Source organism: Sphaerulina musiva (genome assembly GCF_000320565.1).
Source record: "Sphaerulina musiva SO2202 unplaced genomic scaffold SEPMUscaffold_1, whole genome shotgun sequence".
In the NCBI taxonomy this organism is placed as follows: domain Eukaryota; kingdom Fungi; phylum Ascomycota; class Dothideomycetes; order Mycosphaerellales; family Mycosphaerellaceae; genus Sphaerulina; species Sphaerulina musiva.
In genome coordinates, this window is record NW_016017383.1 from 3,543,330 (window position 1) to 3,560,209 (window position 16,880).

Genomic DNA, 16,880 nt, shown 5'->3' on the forward strand with positions numbered 1-16,880 from the left:
ACGACCGACAGACGAGAGAGAGAGAGAGAGAGAGAGAGAGGGAAAAGGGCGCTACAGAGCTAAGGTAAGGGTAAGGTAAACGGAAAAGTTCCGGACGACGGGGAGGTACAGCTCAAAGAACGCGTGTCACACACTACCACCCAAACTCTTGTCGAGCGGGTCTCTCTCTTCATCCGACGGAACGTAAGGTAGCGGGATCTCACAGGCGTTTTGTGCTACTTTATGTACCTCCTGCTAGATGTAACATGTAGGTAAGGTATAGGCATAGGCGACATTACCAAATGGAAAAGATTCTCTCACATGCCTTTTCTCCTTTTCAATCAAATCAAACAACAAAAAGGTTCTCTGGCATGGAAATGCAGATGCAATACAGTGCGTTTGTTTGTTTATTTGTTTTCAAAACTTCTACATAAGTTATTCAAGCTTGCTTGGCACAATCTGAACCATTCTAGGTAGGGGGAAAGCGGCAAGGGGGTACAGGTAGGACAAAACATGCCTTTGGGAATCTCAACAATTTGTTTCAAAAAGGAGCCCCTCTCCCTTGCGCCAAAAACACCATCGCTCAACGCAGAAAGAAAAAAGTTCGTCTCAAAAGGGCAGATTTCCCCTCTCATCGTTTTGCGTGCAACGTGTTACGGCGGCTGAAACGCATCTCTCTCGTCACACCTGCAGCCCTGTGAAGAGCTCCTCTCCGGCAGCTGGTCAGGCTCCTCACTGTCCGGCAGCGCCTGCTTGGTGAGGGATTGCCAGAGCGCCATCCTTTCCGCTGGTGTCGAAAGTCTTGACGTTACCATGAGCATCCACAATCGGATACCGGGCCCTCCGCTCCAAGTCATCAAGGTCCATGTGACTTCGAATGTACTTGTCTTGGCTGTTGTCGGGCACACTGTAATCCCAGCTGGTCCACTTGCCTTGCTTCAGCGCCGAGAAGCAGAAGCGTCGTTGACGCTGTCGCGTTATAACATCGGCAGTGATGGCTTCCATGTTCCACTTCGCCTTGGCCTCAGCAACAAAGGCGTTGTACATCTTCTTCGTGGCCGCATCCGAAGAAGTAGCAAGATTGGTGAGCTCCTTGGGGTCTTCCGCCAGATTGTACAGCTGGTCTGGATCTGCGGGACAAGTGATGTATTTCCAGGCTCCACGGCGGATCATCATCATCGGTGCGATGGTTCCTTCGCCCATGTACTCGGCAAAGACGGTGTCATGAGTCGACTTGCCCTTGAGATGCGGAACGATTGATACTCCGTCCATGGGCAAACCAGGGACCAGCTTGGATCCTACAATGTCGACCAGCGTGGGCAGGATGTCCAGTGTGCTGACGTTCTGCGGAACGCGGTGTGGCGCCCACTGCTTGGGATAGCTGAACAGCATGGGAACGCGAACAGAAGACTCAAAGTACGACATTTTGTACCACAGGCCACGCTCGCCCAGCATGTCGCCGTGGTCACCAGAAAAGATGACGATGGTGTTGTCATCGAGCTTGCAGTCTTTCAGAGTCTGCATCAGAATGCCAATGTTGTGGTCGACATAGCTGACAGCTCCGTAATAGGCTCGTCTCGCATTCTTGATCTGCTCGGGCGTGAAGTCATAATCTTCGAGGTCGCAGACGTGCTGCAGGCGCTTGCTATGCGGATCCAGCTGATCCTTGGGAATTTCCACATCGGGCATAGCAATGTCGACATCCTTGTACATATCCCAGTACTTGTGCTCGATCGTATACGGATCGTGAGGATGGGTGAGAGATACGGTCAGGCAGAACGGGCGCTTATTCTGAGGCTTTCGCACGTGGTCATACAAGTACTGCTTGGCCTTGAACATGACCTCCTCGTCATAATCGAGTTGATTGCTTCGAATGCAAGGACCAGCCTGGAGGATGGACGAGCTATTGTGATACCACTCCAGTCGCGTGTCTGGTTCGTCCCAATTCACTGACCAGCCCAGGTCGGCTGGATAAATGTCGGCGGTCAGGCGATACTCATATCCGTGAAGCTGGTCACCGATAAAGTGCATTTTCCCGCCTAAAACACACTCGTAGCCGGCGTTTCGCAGATAGTGCGCGTAGGTTGGCGTATCCTCGGATATGGGAGAAGCGTTGTCGTAGGCACCGATTTTGGAGGGGAGCTGACCGGTGATCATAGCCATGCGTGAAGGGGCGCACAGTGGCGAGTTACAGTAGGCAGAATCGAAGACGACCGACTTGGCCGCAAGTTGATCGAGATGGGGAGTTTTGATCTGCGACTTTTCGTTGTACATCTTGAGCTGAGGTGCGGCCAGCTGGTCGGCCATGATGTATAGGATGTTTGGCTGCTGCGGGAACAGCGGAGTGCTGAAGCCATTCTGGCCCGCGAAGCCCACTGGAGGAGAGGTGGGAGGCGTATCTGGCAACTTGCGAAGACGCTGTAGGGGATCCATACTGGCGGCCAGGCCACGCCAGTTCCGGTGATGCAGAAGTAGTTGCAGATACCAACGTAGGTGGGAGGTTGGAGATGGAGGTGGTGGTTGTGGTTGTGGTGGTGATGGTGGTGGTGGAAGCGAAGATGGAAGATGGAAGATGGAAGATGGGAGGGTGGCAACGATGATGATGACGGCGGGAGCGACAAACGATGTAAACGACGGCGAACACGAGGGTAAGCGTGTTGTCTTATATAATTGGCGATGTGCAATAATAAGGCGTCCGTGTTGTCCGTGTCGTTTCGCCCGATTGCGTGCTCCGAAGATGCAATGTCGACGCGTGAGCGATACCTTTGCGGACTAGTCCCGCCTAAGGATTTCCTGGGGTAAAGTGTCACACAATGGAACAGGGGTCGCGCTGCTGGCTCCGTCACTCTCAGTCTCAGAATCGGAGGTGAGTCGGAGATAAATGAGACGTCGCAGGGCCAACTTGCCCTCAGTCGCTGCGCACAACTTTTGAACTCGCCATTCTACGCCCCCAATACAAGCCTGAGTGCACTTTTCGCGCCATTCGCTCGACAACTTGCAGTCACGTCGCGTCGTCGTTCCGCGCCAAGCCTTCGATCTGGAAGGCACGCGACAGCAGATATTTAAACTTTGGAAAGGTATTTCGACTCGCCAAGCCCGCCAGACAGCCTGACACACCCCAACACCTCGATTGCCAGACCCCCAAGCTACACACCGCCCTCTGCCCTGCTTCTGCTTCTGCTTCTGCTTCTGCTCGTCACGGCCTCACCCACCGCACCCCCGGCAGCCTCGCCCGACGCCTCCGTCTCCGCCTCCGCTGCCAACTCGTCGTCGCCATGGCTCAGCCTCCGCTCGATCGGCCTCCGCCGTCTGCTGCAAGCTATGCCATTGCAGCCGCCATTGTCGCCTTCACCACTGGCTACTTCATCGGCAAGGCCCGCTCCATCGGACTGTTCGGCCAGTCACCCGTGGACTATACTATGGCAGCCGGCGGTGCGAGCGACGACGACGACGATGAAGACGGTGACGACTCGGGATCCGAGGAGTCGGCCCAGGACCTGGGAGAACTTCAGACTTTTGAGGGTAGCACAGAGGAATGCAAGCTCGTGCTGGTCGTCAGAACTGACCTAGGCATGACCAAAGGTAGGTCTGACAGACTTCTCGCCTCCATGTATACATAGGTAGTACCAGTGCCGCGTGTCTGCCGTGACGTCGCTTCCATCAACAGTGCTTCTACCATATGTAGCTGACAAACATCGCCTCTCGGACCTCGTGTCATGCCGTGGATGGTGAGTCCGGATATCCACAAATGCTTATTGACCATATCACAGGCAAAATAGCTGCGCAGTGCGGGCATGCAACTCTTGCGTGCTACAAATCGTTCTTACGTATCAACCCCAAGCATCCCATCCTCCAGCGCTGGGAATCTCAAGGCCAAGCCAAGGTGGCACTCAAGGTTGACAGTGAAGACGAAATGCTCATGCTTCAGGCCACAGCTGTCAGTTTGGGCTTATGTGCCCAAGTCATCCATGATGCCGGTCGAACGCAGATTGCGAGCGGGTCTGCCACTGTCCTTGGCATAGGACCTGCACCAAAGAGCAAAATCAATGAAGTGACCGGGCATCTCAAGCTATTGTGATCACCCAATACCTCAACACTGGTTGCCGCAACTGCGGAAAGTCGATCGTCAACGCTTGCGACTGCTTACCAACACTCCCGCAGCACGTCAATGAAAATGACTCAGGGTTGCCTAGTGTGTACATGTTGCTTGCCTAGCAATGGTCACAGATCTGCAGAGTTACAATTGACACCACGATAGATCAGTGAACGTCAATTGTTTCTACGGTCAATTGCTGGTACGAAGGCTCAAATACGTGATGTGGTGTCATGCAGTACACTTTTCGAGGCAGCGAGGAACGTATCGCTTTGACGCAGTCTCGTATATTTGCGTAGCATCGACTTTTCTCTGGTGCTGGTCTTGAATCGCTCGACGGTATGCTGGGCACAACCACAATCACCATGGGCTTCTCCTTTGCACGAACCTTCTACGCACAGTGTGCAAATGCCAAACCATTACCAGTGGCGAGACAATCAATCTATTCCGAGCTATATATCGATTCGGTGATGGTCGCCTCGGATAATGACAGAGAATGTGACTTCAAACGAGAAGGCTGATATTAATTGCAAATCTTTTCGAGGATGAGAAAGAAGTGTTGCCCTGGAATGACTGTATGACACTCGTTGAAAGTGAAAGATTGGTTCGGTGAACGTTGAATTTCCGTCCCAGTACCACGAGAGAGACACACATGGTACGGAGGTAGGAGGTGTTGACCGAGAAACATTGAAGAACATGCTTCTAGGGCCGGCCGGCCGGCTAGCCGGGCTGTCACGCTCGCGCTGTTGATCACCCACAAAAGTCAGTAGGAGATAATGGTCTAGAATCTTGAGAGGAACAACGGACGACATCTCCACCACCTAGTCTACCCTAAGTCAAACAATCCTTGCGGCGTGGTAATTTTCTCACGTCACGTCACGTCTTTGACCAGTTCAGTTCAGTCAAATCATCGCGCGTTGATTTCCCACACATCACATCACGTCACGTCACGTCTCGACCAAGTGCGACCATCCAGTCGCGCGTCACTCGGAGGTAATGTACCTAGGTACCGGATGATGATGATGATGATTCTCATGCTCTCGTCCAAGTGCGAGATGTCTGCCTGCCCACCCATCATCATCTTTGCGCGCACGGAATTTCCAACAGAAGAGATATATGTCTGGCTGTAGCAAACATCTAATGAGGAAAAAAGTATCCATCACATCATGAAAAGGGAGTAGGTAGAGAGAGAGAGAGGTTATACACAAAACACAAAAGATTGCTTTTATTTTCTTTTCGAAAGATACGAATGTACGGGGGAATCTCTATCGCTGATCGCCAACTCTCTGGGGGTGAACACCTGTATATTTCCACCGATGTCCTCCTAAGCAATATGTGTACTCTGCCATTTGCTCGTGTGATCGTAGCCATTCAATTCGTTTCCGCGGCGGCAGCAACACCAGTTGCGCACGTCTCCGGGGACCAATGTGTAACAAAGCTTCTTTTTATACAGTCTGCCGTAGCGAAGACTGGGATCGAAGAAGAGAACAAAGATCTCCAAACCGGGGGGGATATATATACACATATATAATCTCTTGCGGCATGGAAGGGGAAAAAGGGGGGCCGAGCTGGTTGGCATCGACAAAGAAACATGCCAAAAAAATGCCTTCACAGCGGGTGCGAACGAGTGAAGCAATCTGCCCGGTGAGGATGTAGGGAGAATTGAATGGTCATAAAGCTGCTGCCTTGTTCTTTGCAAAGCAGGTGTAGATCGGTGCACATCTTAAGCGTTGTGCTGGTGGCTGCCGTGGCCGTGTTCGTGTCTTCGGAAGCGGTTCGGGTACGCCGTGGCTTCTGCAGTCGTCCACACAGTCACAAAATCGGTGATGATGACAACGCCAGAATCATCGGTTGAAGTGGCTTCGGTGGTGGCAGATGTAAGGAAGGTGGTTGGCGTGACCGGAGCATTCTCGGTCGTGGAAGTAGTATCCTCGTTAGGGGGGTTGTACCCAATAGGGGTGTATTCCGGGGCAGGCGTAGAGCTCGAAGCTGGGGCTTCGTAGGAAGGTGCCGCTGGTTCGGTGTTGTTCGATGGGGTCGAATAGGAAGGTGCCGTTGATCCTGTAGTGTTGTTGGAAGGAGAGTTCACGGCCGAACCGTCATCGACCGAGGTGCCTGTGCAGAGGGTCACAGTAATCTCTGTGTCTTGACTGCAGGACTGCATGCCATAGGCGTCATCGGTAGAGTAGCGATAAGCTTGCTGCTTGGGGCTGCAGTCTGAGCCGTTGGCTGTGATCTGCCAGTCCTGGTCCCACGGATTGCCGTCGACGCAGCTCAGGTCATACCAGATAATACCATCGTTGTGAAACGTGTACTCGTATTGCAGGATGTGATCCAGGTTATCGGTCTTGGAAAGCTTGATTGACCAACCGTTGCCATTCGTCAACTCCGTCCAGGGCTGGGACCAGGACTCGCCAGCAGCGAGGATCTTATCTTCTTGCTCCTGACCACCACCACTGGAGGGAACACTGCAAAGCTTGACTGGGTAATTGCATTGATTCTGCCAAAAATGCCGGTTAGATGCGATATGGACTGCACGCAGAGCGAGGACTTACGATGACATGTGCGTTGCCCACAGCTGTTGCGCTGTAGCCATATGCGCCGGCCAAGGCAGAGGTGCCAAAAAGGGCAACGGATGCGATAGCGGTGTTCATCATGATGGCGCGAGGATGAAGAGACTATGCGATGCGATCGTGTCGGGTCGTGTCGTGACTTGGTCGTCAAGTGGTCGTTGTCGGGCTGGCAAAAAGTCTGTGCGCACACACAAGTGAATGATGAAGAAGTATGATCGGGCCTCAAGGAGAGAGTAGTGCAGTAGACGCGAGCAGCGAACGAGTGATACTACTGCACAGCAGTGAAGCGACCAAATGCGCAGGCGAAGGGTGGATGATGATAGTGGTATAAACAACGGGAGCGAGGGAAACCAGCAACGAGCTGCGCAATGCTGCGACCTGTGTTTTATTATCCGTCGGTCAGGGAGGGAGGTGTCTCCACCACGCAGAACCAGCATCGGGCCCCATCCATCGACGGTTGACGGGGCGCAATGCGGTTTGGCGCAGGCTTTTGCCCGTTCGGGAATGACGCTGACTGCGATCCCGATCCATATCAGCGCCCAGCCCTATAGCCTGAGCGGAATCGACAGGGGAGGCGCGAACTGCGGCACGACAGGTACCGCCGCGTGCTGCTGTGAATGGTTGCAGTGCCGGGCCACAGAGCCACTTGGAGCATTGCGATTCGCTGGTCCCCCCCCGGCGGCAGTTCAATGTCCCTGGCACTCTCACACTGGCTCCTGCAGGCTCCACCCGCAGAACCCGCGCAAGAGATTTTTTATTGCAGAGAATTCCTTCTCGACCAAAAGACTGCAGCGACCTCGGCGCGCCGGCTCGAGGACCTCGATCCCCCAGAAGCGTCTGGAAACGGTCCAGCAGCCCGGATCTCCACCGCACTGTCGAAAACCTTGTTTCCTCACCCTATCCTTCTGCTCTTTGCTTGACATTGCTAGGCTGTATTGGCAGATTCTTGACTCAATTCAGGGTTCGATAGAGCCCACCCATAGTGTCGCAGATGGCCGCAACGTAATATAAAATCATGGCACCTTAATCATCGTCTGGCCCGCGAGACATGGCTGCCACTTAGGCGACACTGGGCGACAGCCGACAAGGTTGCTGGCCACGTTTTGCGCTGCTGTGAATAGTATACACATCATCTTCTTGACACATTGGAAGCCAACGCCCGTTACGCCATCTTCGCAGTGGTGTCAACAGCTGCTGCAAGACAGGTCAATAATAACACAGCTCCATGTGTCGTGCAACCCTCGGCTGCGTGGTCGCCGGGAGTGGTCCAGCTCTGCAGCGCCCTGTGGACAAATGGCATGGTCGAAGAGGTAGTTGGGTCTAATGTTTGGTCGCGGGCCTCGGACGACCCGCAGAGTGTCGTCAGCTCGCCGAGGTGGATCGTCGCGAGAAGCCATTCCCCGTTGTCATAATAAAAATCTTTTTACGCCTCCGCCAATGTAGACTCACTAGACGACGCCCACGTTCTGCCGCGCCTACCAGGTACCAAAACTTGAATGTCTCGGACTCGGGCAAGATTTTAACCCAGGCACCACAGGCACCCTGCTCATGTCAGCAGCCTCAGCCCTTAGGTCCCACACGCACACGTGGCACACCTCCCACCAACGCCGCACGCGTATCATGATATTCTATTACACAGCAGCACTCTGGACTGATGTAGATTGTGGAGGATCGACTTTTCCGAGGAGGAATGAGACATCCATGCTGACTTTGTTGTTCATGATCATTGCTTTGAGTCAATCTAATAAAGCCAGATCTTTGCGCACTGAACGGGCATCCGTCATGCTCCATTGGGCTTTCGTCGTCTGCTTCTGTCGTGATGTGGTTGAGAGCAACCGAAACTGCTACCTCCTACCGTGGCATGCTTGGTGAACGTACAGTCTTCCGCATCTTTCCAGAGGTGGGTTTCGATGATGAAGAGACGAAGAAATGTTCCAGAGTGCGTTGTCATTATTGGCAGATGATGCGGCGAGCACAAACGCCGATGTGATGACACGCTCGAAATGAGGAGGACAGCCACATCATTCCTGTGAGCCTGTGAGCAGCCACAACATGTGGTCAGCACAACCAAAACATGGTGCGACTTGCTCCGTAGCAACAACAGGTTCTGAGACCCGGAGCTACACCTAGTGATAGCGTGTTAGTAGCCGGCTATGGGCGGACGTCGTGTGGTCGTCGGACCAGTACCAGATCTCGACAGTTGTATAGATGTCGTCGAGCATTCAGAAGGTGCCGAGAATCGCGCTGATGGCGCTGATGGGCGGTCACGCGTGCGTGGATGCAAGGACTTGTGGTGTACTGGGCATAATTTTGCCTGCAAGTAGCGTCTGGTCGTCCATCAGTTCCTTGGCTTGGCCTGGAGGTATTAGATCTTGGTACATCTATTAGGCGGTAATGGAACGCCTTCAAACACCACAGCTATGTGCCTATGTGAGCATCCAGTAAGCGGTTCATAACACAGATAAAAATAACAAGGTGAACGGGTTCATCGCGCATGAGAAGCCCGGGGAAGGCACGAATCAGCAAAACAAGGCGCGCTACCCAAAAACGGTCTTGAATATCGACAAGATATGAGGAAGCCCGTGGAGGTTAAGAATTTCACTCTCGCTCGGCCGCGGCGCACCAGACATGTCACAAGCAACTCCTGCAGAGCCTACATCGTCTTCGACTCCTCGACAGTCTCACCGTTGAAAAACAAATCAATATACCAAACGTTCTCCACGACCAAGCGACAAACGCTAGGATAGCAGTGCCATAGTGCCCTTTCCCCAACACATGTATTATTCCGATAGCCAATATCCAAGTTCAGCTTTGTGGAAATGGATGTCTGCGAGCAGGTATCAGTGCCGATGTGGAGTCTTGATATATACACCGTGTATATATACACCTACCTAGTACCTATAGGTATTGCAACAACGATACCAGAGACAACGTCCAGGCCTATCGGGCCACATGCTTCGCCGTTGATGGCTACCTCCTACATGTACCTTATGACAAAGCTGGTAGGTACAAATAGCAATGGTCCTTGCGCACCAGTGCTTGGAGACCACGCACCTGAACATGCTGCAACCTGCAACCTTCATGACTTTGGCAGTGCTTGATCCATGACACGGCGCTCTCCTCAGGGAGGGTGGTAGGCACGCGCAGGTACATTGTACCTTACATGTAGTAGGTACCTTACCTTAGGTATACATGACACGGCACTTTCCTCAGTGTAAGGATACGGCTGAGTTGGGCTGGTTCGTGGAGTAACTGGCTTTCTCACTGACCAAACGACCCTGAAGGTTTTAGTCAGGGCTTTTTGGTATTGACATGCCGACTACCTACGCTACAGGATGCTGCATCCCTCGCATCACTCAATCGCTCCGCCTGCGGTCAGCACATCATTGGTCGACGCGATGAGGTTGTTTGAACGCACCCATGCGCGCACGACAAACCCGTTGTCTAACTCATGTAAGACTTTTGGATTATCCATTGCAGTCGTCGAATGTGTAATGTGCGACGTGAGACGTTTTTGCTTGCGTGTAGAGAGTAAGCTAATACGAGGCACGGTAAGAGTAAGTAGAGTAAGGTGGTAGAGAAGATTCGGTAGGCACGACTGTAAGTCTGTAAGCATGCATGCATGACCTTCGCGCCTCGCCTGCTGGGAGAGTGAATTGAATACATCAGGAGGTTGGAGGTAGAGAGCAGGGCAGGAAGCTGGATCCCCTCTAGGAGGTACCGCTGCTGGGTTGCTCGGTAAAAGCTCATAGTTCGTGCCCAGAGATGTGGAATCAGCGATAGCAAGGTCTAAGAGGTACATCGTCCGCCTTTTGGCAAGACAAGTTGCTGAGGGTGGCGGGCGACCATCATGACAGGGGATGCTGCATTTCATGTCGGTATGATCACGCTGCAGCGCGCACTGTCCGCATCTACCGCCTGCACCGCTGCCAACGTGTGTGTACCTCATTCTTGTGTTTTCGCCCTCATCGCCAGCACCCTCTGCGCTCATTCCCTCATTTTCGAGCCAGCGCACGTGCTCGACGTGTGATGATAACATGCTGTAGGCAAGCTATGGTTTGTCCCAACCTTCAAGGCCCGACGGGCTCAGGAACGCTTTGGAATATAGCGCCCGGACGACACATCGAGCTCACGGAGAGCTCAAGATGTGCGCCGCAATTGCTCTCAGATCTGTCAACCGGATGTGCTCCATTGCATAGAAGGTTCCATGGGTCGTCGAACTGTCGCAGCAGTCGACCAACAGCACCCGAAGGCGCGTCAGGACCGCTGGACACAGATCTTTGTGATTGTAAGAAGGGAGAAGGAAGAGAGTCGCGAAAATAAATTTGAGGCAGCCGCGAGTGGACCCCCGCTAGCCTCACTTGGCGGTGCCCTACATGACTCAGCTGGAGCCTGGAGGTCGCATCTGCTAATCGCTGTGCTCGTCTTGTAAAGAGGCTCATTGTCTTCAGAACACGAGTACTAAGGTAAGTACTTATTTCTTTCCTTGTATCGCCATCGGGCTTAAATCTGACCACCGGTTCTCGAACCGCCTCCAAGATGGCTTCCGCTGTAGATATTGAGCAAATGAACAAGGTCCGCGTGTCCTTGGGCATGGCACCGCTGCCAGTGCCTGGCGGCGGACCTCAATTCAAAGACGATGGCGACAGTGACAGTGATGGTGAAGACAGTAGTGACGATCTGAGCACACTGGACAAGCGCGCTGCAGCTGCGGGTAAAAACTGGGAAAAGCATGAAGCGGAGCGGCGAGAAAAAGAAGAGCGCCAGAAGCGCAAGGCCGCTATGAAGAAGGCTCGAGACCAGGCAGCTCGATTTGCAAAGCTGGAGGGCAAGGGCCTGGGGGAGCCTAGCGACGAGGAAGTCGACACGCGGACATGGCTGTTGCAGCAGAAGAGACGACAAAAGAAGATCGACAAGGCTCGTAAGCTGGAAGAAGAACTGGCTGCTCGTGAGCAGCAGGCCGAGTACACTGCGCAAGACTTAGCCGGCGTAAAAGTTGGCCATGAGGCTGCTGAGTTTGACGAATTCACTGGCGAGCAGGTCCTCACATTAAAGGACCAAGAAATCGGCGAAGACAGTGAAGATGATGAGCTGGAGAACATGGAACTGAAGGCGAAGGAAAAGCTCGAAGAGAAGCTGCGACTGCTGAAGAAGCGACCGGACTACGACCCAACCGAGCAGGACGGAACCCAGAATCTGCTGTCCAAGTACGACGAAGAGATCGATGGCAAGCTGCAGAAGCGCTTTACGTTGGACGGACGAGGGAGCACTGTGGAGGCCAAGCGTAAGGCAGCAGAGACGGCGCAGAACCCGAACAAAGGTGTGCAGATCAGCCTCGACTTGTTAAAGGATGACTTGCCAGTCTCCGATTACGTCGATCCATCCACGATCAAAGTCAAGAAAGCGAAGAAAAGCAAAAAGGAGAAGAAAACAAGGCAAAAGGCCATTGATGAAGACATTATCACACCAGAACGACCGCAAAATACTCACCCAGACTCGATGGACCTAGAAGATGCTCGAAACGACGCCGCAGATGCTGTCACGAAGAAGCGAGCTTTCGACTTTGACGACGATGACGATTTGCAAGCGAGGCTTGCAGCTGCACGTAGGGAAGCGTTGAAGAAGCGGAAGAAGACGGACGCGACCGAAATTGCGCGGCGACTGCGAGAAGAAATGCCTATCGACGAAGTAGACCTAGAAGAGGGTGGCCTCGTCATTGATGAGACGTCTGAGTTCGTGGCCAACCTGAAGAGGCCTGAAGAGACTGAGCATGCGACAGCACGACGAGACTCTGCACCACGGGCGAGCACTTTCGATGACGATCAGGATGACGATGGCGACACTGCAATGGGCCAGGAGTCATACGCAAACGTTGAGGAGGCACAGGAGCACGCAGGCCGAGCCAATGCCGAGTCTTCTAACTCCGTGAATCGCACGGCCACAGGTCTCGAAGAAGAAGAGAACATGGTCGGCCAAGGCATTGCCTCCTCGTTGGCTATGCTCCGGAAGCGTGGCCTGGTCGATAATTCCGAATCCGACAAGAAGGCTGAGAGCGAACGTAAGCGTGCACAATTCTTGGCGGACAAGCAGCACTTGATCGCAGAATACGACCACAAGGCCAGGGAGCAACGCGAGGCCGATCGTCGCAGCGGACGCTTTGACAAGATGAGCAACAGAGAGCGGGATGCGCTCGCTCGTCAACAGAACGAGCAACGTGAGCAATTCATCTCGCGTTTGCTGGCTGACAAATTCAACAAAGAGTACAAACCAGATGTGAAGCTACAGTATCATGACGAGTTCGGTCGGGAGATGAACCAGAAGGAAGCGTTCAAGCATCTCAGCCATGCATTCCACGGCAAAGGCTCTGGCAAGCAAAAGACTGAAAAGAAGCTCAAGAAGATGGAAGATGAGAAGAAAAATGTGTCCAAGAATATTCTTAACATTGGCGATGAGGCCGGATTCTCTAACGTGGGGCAAGCTCAAGGAAAGCGGCAAAAGACTGCTGGTGTGCGTCTTCAATAGCGCACTACGCATTTGGACAGGTTAGTACACACCGCAAATTACGAGATCAGCCAAATGTTCATCAGAGAATCACAGCAACCGGACGTTCTACGTAATCGACATAGGGAAGTAAGTGCTGACCATCTTTGCTCGGTTTGATACGACAAGGCTGGCGCAGTGTAGTGGTGACCCGTGATATCCAATTGTGTTGACTGAGAGGTCCATTGACTACGTGAGTTTGCACGAGGAGAATCCTGTCTGGGATTTCTTTTCCAACAGCGCCATAGGGGCCTCCTCCGAATGTGGCAGCTCGGGTTCCGGCCCGTGGGTGGAAGTCGGTTGAGTCTCCGCACGCGAGACTCCCGACATTTGCTTTCGCGAAGCTCGGTTTGGATATAGAATTTTCTGCTCATTTTCAGCAGACGCCGAATTGGTGGTCTTCGGCTTCCAACGTGCTGCAGACTGCCGGAATTCGGACTGTTGCAGCGTAGATGGCATAACAGTACTCTGTAGGCATATTGAAGATCCGTTATACGTGTATTAACCGTGAGGTTGCCGGTGGAAGTCATCAGTAAGGTGCTCAATGTATTGTGGCAGTGAGAACAGGATACATCTTCCATAGTCCATACCTTAGTCCCTTACATACTGTATATATCGTGTTATATCTTACGCCGACGCGTGACACGAGCCAAAATCGCGTCTTAACGCACGGACGCATCGTGACTTCACTGGACATCGCAAACGAGACCTACAACATCTCCCTTTTTATACAACATTGTCAATTTTTTTTCCCAACACTTGACATTACACCCAACCCCGCGACATGGCGCCAGCTCCGGGGACCCAAGCCATGTACGCCAAAGAGGAGCGTGTACTCTGTTTCCACGGAGAATTACTCTACGAGGCCAAAGTGCTCGAAGCCCGGCCAAAAGACCCCGACGACAAGAATGCAGGCCACAAGTATCGCGTCCACTACAAGGGCTGGAAGAATACGTGAGTTCAAGATCCTCTGTCTCGGTAGATGTGGAAGTTTCTACGGCTTCGCGCTGCCTCTCCCTGGCATCTTCGTGCACGCCATGGCGACGAAATGTTTGCACCAAGTGCCATGGTGTTCAACGCATCGCGAGGCCGCACCAAAGTCGAGGGTACTGCAGCCAAGCTGGTACTAGACTCTGGATACGGTTGACCACCGGCGAGGAAAAGCATCAAACAAAGTGCTAACTTCGTCTGTTACATAGTTGGGACGACTGGGTCCCGCAGGAGCGATTACGGAAACTCTCGGAAGAAAACAAGGAGCTCGCACAGAACCTCAAGAAGGACATGGAGGCTCAGAGACGAGCAGCGGCCGGTAAGCATTCCCGGTGTCCATGTCAGACATTTCTGCTAACAAGATGCGATAGGTATCTCAGCACGTGGGAGCGAAGATCGAAGTTCTGTCGCGCCGCCACCTCCACCACGAGGAGTGAAGCGTTCGAGAGATATGGAGGGAATTGAAAAGGTAATTCATCCTGTCATGCCTACGGATTCCATCATGACTGTTGGAAGACGAGGGCTTGAACAATGTCTGTTCAAAGCGGGCCATCCATGCATGCAGTACGCTGGACGAAGACCATTTTCAAGTCGCTTCGTCACGACGTCTGACGGCTTGAAAATGCTCGGGCTGAGCAACAGCATCAGTGCGGTCTCATGAGAGACTGCGACCTCTGGAAGAAAGCTTGCTGACTGCCGGTTGCAGGAAGAGGAGTTTGTGCGTCGTCCTGCTGTGCGGCTTTTCATTCCTGATACTCTGAAGTCTATTCTCGTGGACGACTGGGAAAAAGTGACCAAGGACCAAAAACTGGTGCAGATGCCAGCACCTACGCCTATCAATCAGTTCTTGGAAGAGTACTACCGATTCGAGAGCAAGCATCGCAGAGCTGGATCTGCAGACGCAGAGATCTTGGAAGAAGTCATTGCCGGTGTTCGAGAGTACTTCAACAAGTGCCTTGGTCGCATCCTCTTGTACCGATTCGAGCGCCCTCAATACTACAAAGTTCACAAGGAGCTCGAGGCGGGGTCTGGAGATCATGCCGGCAAGACTCTGTGCGACATGTACGGCTGCGAGCATCTTCTCAGACTCTTCGGTAAGTCTACAAAGGGGCGACGTGTAACCCCAGGCAAAAGATAGATACTGACCATGCTCTATTAGTGTCCATGCCAGACCTCATTGTTCACACCAACATGGACACACAGTCGGTCAGCCGTCTCCGAGAGGAATTAGCAAAGATGACGCAGTGGCTGGCCAAGCATATCGAGACCTATCTTGCCGCCGAATACGAGCATGCTGGGCAGGAGTATGTCGACGAGGGCAAAAATGGCGCCTGAGGCTACTTGGCGCTCCAACTGTAACTACAACAACACTATGGCGTTTGGCGTTTGGCGTTTGGTGCATTGCGCGCAAGCTTACATGTAGTTGAAAAAGCAGAGCAGAAACTTGATTGTTCATTTGTGTCAAGTTTCCACCTGGATACATGAGCCCTCTTTCCAATTTGCACGCCGTACCTTATCTTGTTAGTCCGCGGGTCTCTCCCCCCGCCCCTTCCATCCCGCCTCCATCCATGAGCAATGAATGAATGAATGCATGATACATAAGGTAGAGTCTGTCTCTTGTGACGTCTAATGCATAGCGCGCCACATCACATACATGTACATGTATCTGCTCAAAGACCCCGCCGTACCTCAGCAACCAACTCGCAATCTGCTCGCAATTGGAACGGTCCCCCCCTACCTACTGGCAAGCTCTCGCGGAAAGAGTGGTGGCAAGGAGCGCTTCTTGCATCCTCCCATCCATGCCCTTCTTCTGCCTTTTGCGCACAGAACTCGCACAGTCTCGAACTACAGCCCCGAACCACCTGTAGCAGTGACTGTCGTGCTGTCCCGCGCCGCCGCTAATTCATGCACTGCCGGTTTAGAGACAGAGGGAGCATAATATCTAAGGTAGGTACCTGTACTCTCAGCTCCCCCATACTTTGAATCATGCCCGTCCATCTTTTTCTTTTTCTTGTTGTTGTTGTTGTTGTTGTTGTTATTACTATCATTCGGTCTACTATATACCTTGGCAGGGCCGGCGATACAGTGTCTCTCAACGGCTGCGCATTGTTGGCATGGTGTGCTATGATACCTACGGTACTTGCCGTGGTGTATGAGGAACCCGACTACGGTGCTTACGCATGTCAGCCGGACGGGTCAGGTAATAAGTTGGCAGTCGCTCTTGTCGTCCACGCGGCAATGCTGGCAATGGAAGTGACAGCTACGAGCGACAGGGTAGGTTGCGGAGATTGGCAACTACCTTACCCTGAGGTCGCTCCTGCCAAACTCACTGATCAATCTCAAGATGACGACCAGTCTGTCTGTCGATATGCGTAGCATCTGTGCTAGCGGACATTTTCAGCGCTTCATACCTTAGTTATCTGTCGGTTCGGACCTCCCAAGCTGTCTCTACATCATTTTTTGTGTAATGGTCAGTATCGATTGACCTGCTGCTGGCGAGGTCTCCTCCTAGCCCACCGTTGTCTCGGCTTACTGTGCGGATCGTAAGTTTTGTCGGTCGGATCAAGATCAGATCGAGGCAATGCGAACGACTCTGTCATCCTACCCCGACGACGAAGCTTTCTCTTCTACGGTCCATAACTGTCGCACCTTAGTCTTCGTGGTCTTTGGAGTCGGGGTTAGCTTTGCTGCTTCCGAGTTCGCTT

At 52.8% G+C, this 16,880-nt stretch overlaps 6 protein-coding genes across 6 annotated transcripts; 3 read left to right on the forward strand and 3 right to left on the reverse strand.

Moving 5' to 3' along the window:
- Positions 1-711: 711 nt before the first annotated feature.
- SEPMUDRAFT_34896 (choline-sulfatase) lies at positions 712-2,286 on the reverse strand (the record flags this gene model as incomplete). Its single annotated transcript, XM_016908584.1, has 1 exon — positions 712-2,286. One exon carries the CDS (start codon positions 2,284-2,286, stop codon positions 712-714), a length of 1,575 nt encoding a protein of 524 aa, XP_016765592.1.
- Positions 2,287-3,171: 885 nt separating this feature from the next.
- SEPMUDRAFT_57926 (PTH2-domain-containing protein) lies at positions 3,172-4,782 on the forward strand. The gene is made up of 2 exons (XM_016909453.1): positions 3,172-3,561; positions 3,750-4,782. Exons 1-2 carry the CDS (start codon positions 3,255-3,257, stop codon positions 4,055-4,057), a joined length of 615 nt encoding a protein of 204 aa, XP_016765593.1. The 5' UTR covers positions 3,172-3,254; the 3' UTR covers positions 4,058-4,782.
- A 512-nt stretch (positions 4,783-5,294) lies between these two features.
- SEPMUDRAFT_146493 (uncharacterized protein) lies at positions 5,295-7,026 on the reverse strand. The gene is made up of 2 exons (XM_016903688.1): positions 6,628-7,026; positions 5,295-6,572 (listed from the first exon to the last, which is right to left on the reverse strand). The coding sequence occupies exons 1-2, from the start codon at positions 6,727-6,729 to the stop codon at positions 5,796-5,798; spliced, it is 879 nt and encodes a 292-aa protein (XP_016765594.1). The 5' UTR covers positions 6,730-7,026; the 3' UTR covers positions 5,295-5,795.
- A 2,971-nt stretch (positions 7,027-9,997) lies between these two features.
- SEPMUDRAFT_104722 (uncharacterized protein) lies at positions 9,998-10,684 on the reverse strand (the record flags this gene model as incomplete). Its single annotated transcript, XM_016900550.1, has 1 exon — positions 9,998-10,684. The coding sequence occupies one exon, from the start codon at positions 10,682-10,684 to the stop codon at positions 9,998-10,000; it is 687 nt and encodes a 228-aa protein (XP_016765595.1).
- Positions 10,685-11,111: 427 nt separating this feature from the next.
- SEPMUDRAFT_146494 (uncharacterized protein) lies at positions 11,112-13,717 on the forward strand. Its single transcript, XM_016903689.1, has 2 exons — positions 11,112-13,187; positions 13,243-13,717. Exon 1 carries the CDS (start codon positions 11,185-11,187, stop codon positions 13,165-13,167), a length of 1,983 nt encoding a protein of 660 aa, XP_016765596.1. The 5' UTR covers positions 11,112-11,184; the 3' UTR covers positions 13,168-13,187; positions 13,243-13,717.
- Positions 13,718-13,949: 232 nt separating this feature from the next.
- Positions 13,950-15,638, forward strand: SEPMUDRAFT_146495 (MRG-domain-containing protein). The gene is made up of 5 exons (XM_016903690.1): positions 13,950-14,139; positions 14,385-14,494; positions 14,547-14,644; positions 14,882-15,269; positions 15,335-15,638. The coding sequence occupies exons 1-5, from the start codon at positions 13,970-13,972 to the stop codon at positions 15,508-15,510; spliced, it is 942 nt and encodes a 313-aa protein (XP_016765597.1). The 5' UTR covers positions 13,950-13,969; the 3' UTR covers positions 15,511-15,638.
- Positions 15,639-16,880: the final 1,242 nt, after the last annotated feature.